Source organism: Thunnus albacares, chromosome 4 (assembly GCF_914725855.1).
Source record: "Thunnus albacares chromosome 4, fThuAlb1.1, whole genome shotgun sequence".
Lineage (NCBI taxonomy): Eukaryota > Metazoa > Chordata > Actinopteri > Scombriformes > Scombridae > Thunnus > Thunnus albacares.
This window is the reverse complement of record NC_058109.1, coordinates 20,862,421-20,871,558: the sequence shown is the minus strand read 5'-3', so window position 1 is coordinate 20,871,558 and position 9,138 is coordinate 20,862,421. Positions and strand designations below refer to the sequence as shown.

Here is a 9,138-nt window from a genome sequence, read left to right as displayed (position 1 = left end):
TCTGAACTATGCATCTCCAAACTCTATCATACATGCCTAGAGTGTTACATTTCTAATAAAAACAAATGAACCCAGACTCATTTGCTATACTGCGGAGACAAGTAAAAGCCTCCTTTAACTAACCTTCCTGTAAGGAGTTACTGTCTGGCTGTAATAAGCTCTAATGAAACTCAGATGACTATGGCGGAAGCTTCATTCAAATTAAAGAAATGGCCTCAGATGTTTTCTTGGAATTCAAAATGATATCAACCACACATCCTGTGTCACATGCAACGCATGAATAATGAGAAGAATATTTCAGTTTTAAATTATGAGAATGTCTTTATTTCAGTGGCAAGTCAGAGCATATAAAAAGTGAATTAACAGTCATATAAAAATAAAGTGACTCTGAGGATTGTCCGGTTTGTACATGGCTTTACATGGGAACTGGTGCGTCAGATGTAGCCAATGATATCTTTGCAGATAATCGGCTGCCGGCTGCCTGATTTCATGAGGGCTGCAAAGTGGTAGAAGTCTGTGTCCATCTCATTAATGCCTGAGTGGGACTGGTGGAAAAAGGGGACTTTAGACTGCGATGCCACAACGGGACAGGACAGACGTTTTGAAGCATTGGCAGCTCTGTTAATATGAGCAGAGTCTATGGATCTCATCCTCACTCTGTCCCCTACACTCTTAGAAAACCCAGCTAGTCTCCTTCTCATGTTGACAAAGAAGCCTCTTCCCAGTCTTTGTCTCGAATTTGGCTTCAGCTCAACAGGCTCAGGGCAATCTGGCAAGTCCATCCAGTTCTGTATGAGGTCAGCAAAGCTGTTGTCACCCAGAACCAGAGGTTGGCGGTTGCGTCCTCTGGTCAATAAAGAGTTTGTCCAGTCCTCTGGGTCGCTGACCTCAAACGACGTCCATCTCTCTAGACAGGCGTCAGAGGTGGATTTGGGTCGAATACGTCCGCTTGGTGCCTTGTTTGTGCGGAGGCAGGCTGAAGATGATACCCGCACATTCCTTGTCCTCCTGAGCACCACCCCATCATCCTGCCAAGATGCTTCAGAGTAGCCTGAATCAAACTCTAAACTCTTCTGACTGCTGGGAGAACCCAGGCCCAGTCTGAGGTTCAGGCCCAAACGATTGCTTGAGTCGTCTTCCTCCTCCTCCAGAGGACTCGCCAGGCAACAGGCAGAGTCGTAGGTACTGGCCGTGCTGGCATCAGACATCCGGAGCCGTGTGCGCTGTTCTCGCTGCAATGCTCGCTGCTGACAAGCACGTGCCACTGCAGAGTGGCGCACTAAGGCTGGGAGTTGGTTGCTGATGGGAGCAAGGGGGCATCTGGCCGCAGGGCAGGTTTTCCGCAGCTGTTTCAGGTCTTGCAGTGACCTCATCATATACTGCATCTGCTCCCGTAAGCAGTCGCCTGAGTCACGTAGACAAAGCTGAGGAAACAAAAGCAAAAGAGTCAAACAAATGTTGGCAGTAAATGGCATATCAGTGCATACAGTCAGCAAAGGCAGATGACTGGAAGGCTTCAAAGCCTTTCTAATGAATTACTGCAGTGGAGTGGAAATGGCTCTAATAATAACAAGAGTTCAGTAAATGCAGAGTAACACAGGAACAGCTTCATGGGCACGCTCAGGCTTGCTCACTCCATGTCATGTCAAATTTAGAAATATGAAAGAGCGCCTTTTCTCTTATTGTATTTGTGAAGGCTGGGCGAGCCGCTGTTCAAACAACTTAACTCTTCAATAGACACATTTCAACACAAAGCAAATGTATCTGTTCGTTAATTAACTTGACCACACCAGCACCATGAGTGAACGCCCTGTTTTCACTGACTCAGTAGTGATTCAACTGAAAACCCAGACAGATGTTATTACAGAGAGATCTGTGCTCATTTCTAACTTCAACAATTTATCTACAGAGTGACTCCAGGGGCAAAGTAAAAACAGCTGCACCATATCAAGGAGAAACTGGGGTCTTGTGGATCTTGATTTAGCTACAGGGTTCCTGCCTCTTTAAGGGCGCAGCCTGCCTGCCTATGAAATTCACCAGTGATACACGAAGGCATATAATACTCCTGTTTCCTCTCTGACTCACAGTGCTGATTGGTCAGAATCAGCCAGTGAGAGACGGTGGCCCACTCTCAAACTCAAACACAGTATGAGAGATCATGTGACAGTGTGTGTGAAAGTTTGGAAGTGGAAGTGAAGCAGAGAAAGAAAGACAAGATCCCAAAGTCTTTAAATAATTGTCATCCATTCTGATCTCAACTTTCCTACATGGATTTGTTTGCTCCATTTAATTGACATCTTTTTAAACACAGTTGAGAAAAACATTCTCAACTCCCAGTCTGTGCAAAAGACCTCCGGCTTAGTGTGGCGCTGCCATTAAAAAAAAGAGAGAAATTGAGCTGACAGAAGTGAGATATGTAAGCACGTCCAGAAGAAGAAAAAAAGGACACAGGATGCAGGTTCATTTCTGGCTACAGAGGTCACATCCAACACAAGCCATCAAAACAACACACTTCTTTCCACCACTGGTGTCAGTGCACTAACCTCTGAACCTGTGCGACCCCTCTCCTCTGAGTCTGTACTGTTCGTTAAAGCATTTGACCCTGTTGCAAGACCTTCTGCCCCCATTTTGTTCTCATCATAACTCTGTTAGATGTTACAAGAACTTGAGAAAGTATCCAAGGCATAGAGTCATGAGCCAACAAAGATGGAAATTTAAAAAAAAACTGCAAAATATTCCATCACAGAATGAACATAAACTGCAATTATACAGATATATGTTCAGAGTCTATCAGTGAAAAAGTCTCCATATGCTTCTTAACTGTCATTATTTACTCCAACAAACACTATAGATGCATCTGAGCATCACTCACCGTTCAGCCGTCTGCTCCATTGGCAGATGTTGTCTCCATATGTTGGAAGACTACCAGATCTGATCCTCTATTCAGACTAAACTAAAGCCAGTTCAACATTTACTTTTCATTTTTAAATAGCGTTCCAGATGAGCAAATAATAGAATAACCAGTGTCGAATAAAATGCGCCCAAGTTTAGATCAAAATGTAAAAAAAAAAAACAAAAGTTTATAAAGAGAAAACGCACTTACCATGTCTGTTCCTCTCATCTGTGATGCTCAGTTCCTGCAAGGAAAAAAATATGAACCACTTTTTAAACAAGACCACGCAGACATGTTCCCTTCGTAAGAAATCACAGCAGCATTTCAAAGTAGGCAACACAAGAAGACACCACTCACTTCTAAAGCCACAGATTCTGTCCGGAGGAAATAATCGGTCCCATAAAGAGATCAATACCCCGGTTCGATCAGAGGTGTTGCAGCAGGCTGCAGTGTCACCAGATCTCGGCTCCAGCTGCTTGTACGAGGCAGATGTGCTGAGTGAAATCTTCAGCCCTGTTCGCCTCTTTTTACAGCTCAGCCAGTTACAGCCGCTTGCGTCTGAATGAGCCAATCACAGCGCAGGAAGCTCACAGGGCTCGTTCGCGAACCCAGATCTGTGTGCGGCTCCGCAGAAGAGCAAGAAATGCAAAGAGGATTCCCCTATAATTTAGACCTTAGACCACCAAGATAAAAATGTGTCTTTTCTTTTTTGTGACTTAAGCTCTTTAAAGATGGAGAAATATTGACTGTGATGGTGAAAACTTTAATCAGAATGTGTCTTTCCCTCACTTTTACCTTTAGCCTCAAATGATAATGGTAATTAGCTCAGTATGGTTACAGGAAAGCATCGGGAACAGTACTGTAGACATACTTTATGTAGTGTCTTAGAATCGGGGGTGCAAAGTTTTGAGTTTGCTTTGCATCTTGTAGCTTAAATCTGTGTAATCCTGTGTCTTTGCTCATTATTTAATTTATTGCATTGTTATGGCTGCAACTATTAGGATCATTTTCATTACTGATTGAGTTTGGTTTACAAAATGTCTTGTATTATGTAGTCCAAACAAAAGAAGCCTACAATTCTCTCAAAGCCCAGCATCTTCATATAGCCTATTTTGTCCAAAAAACAGTCTAAAACCCATTTTATATTTAGTTTATAGAAGACAATCAGCAAATATTCACATTTGAGAAGTTGGAATAAGTGATTTTTTGGCATTTTAGTCAATTTCCCATCAATAAGCTCTTTGTTTCAACTCTATGATGGCACCTTTTTAAATTAAATTTTGTGGCAAAAAAGCAGGCGATGTATGTTTTCAATCCCAAGGCACTTCATTTTCATCCCTCTTTCCTGATTGTTTTAAAATCATATTGTAAAAAAAACAAATCCTTGTTTTGGCTGCTTGTAATTTTAGAAGTTGAAGCTTCTTCTACTTGTGGCTCATTGTAAATCACTGAATAAGAGTGTAAACAACATGCCTAAATGTAAATGTAATAATTTGCACCCTAATTGGGCATTGAGCCTGTAGCCTTGACAGTTGTTTGGCACTCAAACCCACCATTCACACTATTCAGTGAACAAATGTTTATGCTAATCTGATGGGCTGAGAGGAATGCATCTGCTCATTACTTGTTGTAGAAAAATCCAGATCTGATGGGCTGCTGTTCACGTGCAGATTTTGTCTCCACAGCATGTCTAACATTAGCATACAGGTAGGCATGTCCTAACCCGCTTAACCAAGGTGACCCAGTAACATGTCTATAAGGTGAAGAAAATGTGATAAAACCTTTGACACTAGTATGATTAAGTTGATCATTTCTGTCTAATGCTCACATACTTGCAGGTATTCTTCCACACAAAGCCTTAATATATAAGCTACTGTGCAGCCCAGCATGACTGTATGAAAATAGAAATAATAGAGTGCAATCTGCAGGTTCCTGACATCAACATAATGTTTCTAAAAAATAAAAAAAAGCAAAACAGCATTAAGGATGGTTCCCCCTAATGCCCTCCACTTCTAAAATCCACCAGCCCATAAACACTTGACTATGCATTAAGTAATTACACAGGGCTGCTAATGGAATTATGATTATTTCAATTTTCAATGCAGGCGGACCTTTTGTTCTGAGCATCTCTGCTTCTCTGATTGCTTAATGGATTTAATTATTGTACAAGCTGGTACTTGATCACAATCCATGTCCATTAAAGTCACTGATAAATTGTTTATTCCCCTGTTTTTTATAATACATCATTTTATAACTATGCTGATGTTTTGTTATTAGTTTTATTTTGACATCACAGTGATAAATATTGCAAGGCTGAGGGTCATTATAGGGCTGGGCTGTCAGGTAACCAAGGCTGAGGCACAAAACCGACATCTACATCATTGCACTCTACTATCCTGTTCTGCTGTCTTCAGTCTTACTGGTCCAAACAGGTCCATATAGGTTATAGCTAAGTTTTGATGCACCACATTTTACATTTGTATGTCACTATCATTCACTGAGTCTCTAATTTGTAATTTCGGGCTTTGAGGGAGAATAATTCAGTTTCACAGATGTTTTTTCTAGTCATGTTTTATGGCTTTAGTGCATATTTCAAACCTGTTAATGTGGAGCAAACCATTTGAAACCTTTACCAGCAAAATAATCTTCTTTCACTGTTGGGTACACAAAAACTGTAATGTTATACTTACTGCCTAAGAGGCCGGGTCAAAGTGGGACTGGTGGAGTCTTCCAGGCGTAGAACTTCAGCACCCTCTAGAGAAAGTACTGCAGAAGGGTTTAAAAAACTGGATTCAATGAAATCAAACAGCAATAGACATGCAGAGTTTTGTTTTGGTGACATTGGACATATCAGTAACACAGTTCACATTAACTCACAGAATTCAGTTGAAGTATGCCATTGGCAAGTTATATTGAATTAGCTGAAAAGATATTGATGACCTTGAGAATGTGCACGTTTTCTGAACAACCAAACATAAAACTTACCTTTGTGTTAAAGGAAGATAACAGTTGTTATTGCTATTGATCAACACTGCTTGTCAGCTGATAAGTTTGAACTGTAACATGAAAAACCGCGCACCCAAAGATCCTTGTGATTTTATTTTTCACACACAAAACTTGCTTGTTTTTGTTGTAGCAGTTACACCTCTGTCACTGACATCTTTTCTTCAGTTTATAAGGCAAATCAATGAACATGCAAAGTATTGTTTAAGCTTTTTTTTATGTATAAATAGGCGTATAATAACATTATGATATTAATGCTGGCATAACATTCTAACAAGGTTACATTTAGAGCTCCTGTCAAGTATATGGATTCTGTATGAGTCATTTGTTGTTTTTAAATCACAGCCACAACTATGGTAAGAATGACAACAATCACATTCAGTTCTGCATATAATTAATGCATACATGAACTGCAACATTATAGCTGATAAATTTTTCAGCTTATTCATTGTACATATAGGCATAGTAACAGCTTTGGGCTATGATCATGCATGTGAATGAGGACATGAATGAACCACTACAGTGTAAACCTCCGTGACTGATTTGCACCTTTAAGCTCCAGTAATCATTCACATCAAACTGATCTCAAACCCAGTTCACAATGACACGCTTTCTGTAATATTTCATGCAATATCAATTAATTTTACTTACAGTTCATCTGCAATACTGTCAGTTTCCCTGACATATGCCTTTGCAGCTCCATGTAGTTCTCTTTCACTTCTTAATCTGTCTCAGTATGAGCATTACTATTCTGGAGGGCATCTGCAGAGGACTGGCAGGCTGAGTGTAGAGGAGGGATGGTACACGAGGAGACAATCATTAAGCTAATACAAGCATCATTAATTAGCCGTCTTATCTGTGTGATATGGATTACACCACTGACAGCTTCTCACCTACTTTATACGCTTCTGAATCCAGACCTGAGACAGGATGAAGCATAACTCTGCAGAATGAGGAAATTTGCATATTTTCTTAATACTTTAAATCTGGAAGTGAATCTTAATGTCCACTTTTGCTCTCAGACAGATGTTGTTATTGATAATGACAGGTCATTAAAAAGCTGGTGTCTATAATACAATTCCATGTCATGCCTTCTCTTCAGATGGTCTCGGTCTCTCTTTGTATTACAGTGTGGAGAGATGTCGAAACCACTAAGGTGGGGATGGACGCCATTGACAGCAATGTGTCCTTCAAACATATTGACAACAATCATTCTTTCAACAAACTCTAGCTCAGAGATGGACAACTGCAGATACAGCAACAGCATAATAATCAGTTCGTGCAACAGCAAAGTCAGTTGGTGGCTATATTTCTCTAGTGTAAAGTGATATGTCGTTTTCATGGTGTTTTAAGTTAATTGCAGGTAGTCATAGTAAATAGGTGCCATTTTTAGGACAAGAAACAAGTGTACCCAGAGACAAAGCTGAACTTAATGAGAATGACTAAGAAAGTCTGAATCAGTTGTCACCGTGTCGCATAAAATGTTGTGACACTGACTATGGATGTCATGCACTTCAAATGTTCACTAGATGGCAGCGTCAGCTCATTTAAAGTCAGTCTTGAGGAGGAAGTGATGGTTATGTTGACTGATATGTCCTGTAAGCAAGAAACTGAGTTATTGCAAGACATTTTTTAGCAATTCTAAACTATTTCTTTACATTAGAAATGTATTTCACAGGTAACAGATGATATAAATTCTTAGAAAATGCCAGGAATATAGAAAAATCCAGTTTCTGAGCAGTGTCAGGGGGATGTTACCTTTTGACCCCACCTACTTGTGAGTGTTGATTACTTTGATAGAAAAGCTGCCTCACCTGCAAAGAATTTGAGAAGTAGCAGAACATACTGTACTGACTAAAATAGTCACTATAATAGTATTAAGTCTTTTTTTTTTTATTGCAGCCTAACACTACAGCAGTTAATAATGTCATAAGTTATGTCCTTCCTCTCTGATTCAGGATGTGTCGACTGAAATCGTTTGCTCTAATAAAAATATGAACACACCCTGGTCATCATGGTGGAAAGATCCACTGTATTGATGTCTTCCTCTCACTTACTTTAATGTTGTAAAACTGACTCAGTTTAAGAAAAGCAGTGCAAATTTGTGGAAAGTTATGATTATTCTAAACCCCAAGTGCTTCCAGTATATTTATGTTTGCGATCAAATCCTCCCGTGTAACAACAGAGCAGACAAACTGTGTGTGAGTGAAGCTGTCAGTAGAAACAATGTTGCAATAAAATAAAATATACACATAACAAAATGGAGAGGAAAAACAATGTGCAAGAGTCAGGTGATCTCTACTTTTATTTAAATTAAATCATATAGGACTTTAAAGCATTTTAATATTTACCAAAAACACTAACCTTTTTGTCTGAATTAGATTTTCGTCTCTCATTAATAATCACTATATATTCATAGGGTGCTAGGCAGAAAAATGGAAGAAAATATATCGGCGCACAGTAGGTCAAACAGTACTGAAAGCATATCTAGGAATTGATTGTAAACAGAGGTCAAGGCACAAACATACAGCAACAGACATGGAAATGATACTATAAAAAAGTGATAGAATGTTAGGTACACACAAACTTTAAATATCAGTTAGAATTTTGCCATAATTTCTGCCTGCATGTGAAGCCATTTTTTTTTTTCCTTTTTTTAAAACTTTTTAATATTTTTTATTTTCATTTTATAGGAATGTTAGGTAATTTGTGCAGAGCTAATATTTGCCATGTTGAGTCATGCAGAACAATAAACTGTTTGGCTATGAATGATGAACTTATGTAAACATTATTAAAAAAAAAAAAAAAAAAAGCACTTTCCTTTATCAATCATATTTTATGTCCATGCCTGTGCTTCATCTCTTTAAAAAATAAGCTTCATGTGATTAAAAGTTTAATAATTTGCACATCAGACTTTCTAAAAGTAAAATGAATGCATTTATATAAAAAAGTTTTCCTTTGCTTCCTTTAGTAATTGAAAATAAAGAAGAAAAAAAAAAAAGAACAAAAATACAATAATAAATGTTGATTTTTGTGGTCATAGCCCAAAGAGAGTTAACAATACGAGCAACTGGAACAGCAATCATTGAAATTCTGCGAGGCTCGTCGGGTTCTCAGTCTCTTAGGTGTCTTTATAAAAAGCAGATCAAAGCAGAAATCGTGGTTGGCCAGTGCAGTCATTCATGATGTGTGTATATTCCGCCATCTATATGGTCATCGGAGCTGTTCAAGTAATCTAGTAA

The 9,138-nt window shown here is 39.0% G+C and overlaps 2 protein-coding genes across 2 annotated transcripts in view; both read right to left on the bottom strand.

Annotated features, from left to right (window-relative positions):
- Nucleotides 1-302: 302 nt before the first annotated feature.
- Nucleotides 303-3,413, bottom strand: LOC122980866 (PAK4-inhibitor inka2-like). Its single transcript, XM_044349273.1, has 3 exons — nt 3,251-3,413; nt 3,104-3,137; nt 303-1,424 (listed from the first exon to the last, which is right to left on the bottom strand). Exons 2-3 carry the CDS (start codon nt 3,119-3,121, stop codon nt 435-437), a joined length of 1,008 nt encoding a protein of 335 aa, XP_044205208.1. The 5' UTR covers nt 3,122-3,137; nt 3,251-3,413; the 3' UTR covers nt 303-434.
- A 4,762-nt stretch (nt 3,414-8,175) lies between these two features.
- LOC122980724 (guanine nucleotide-binding protein G(i) subunit alpha-2-like) overlaps nt 8,176-9,138 on the bottom strand; it is a 64,047-nt gene continuing 63,084 nt past the window's right edge. The window contains exon 9 of the mRNA XM_044349023.1: nt 8,176-9,131. The gene's annotated coding sequence lies outside the window, so the exon portion shown is untranslated. The remainder of the gene's footprint in view (nt 9,132-9,138) is intronic.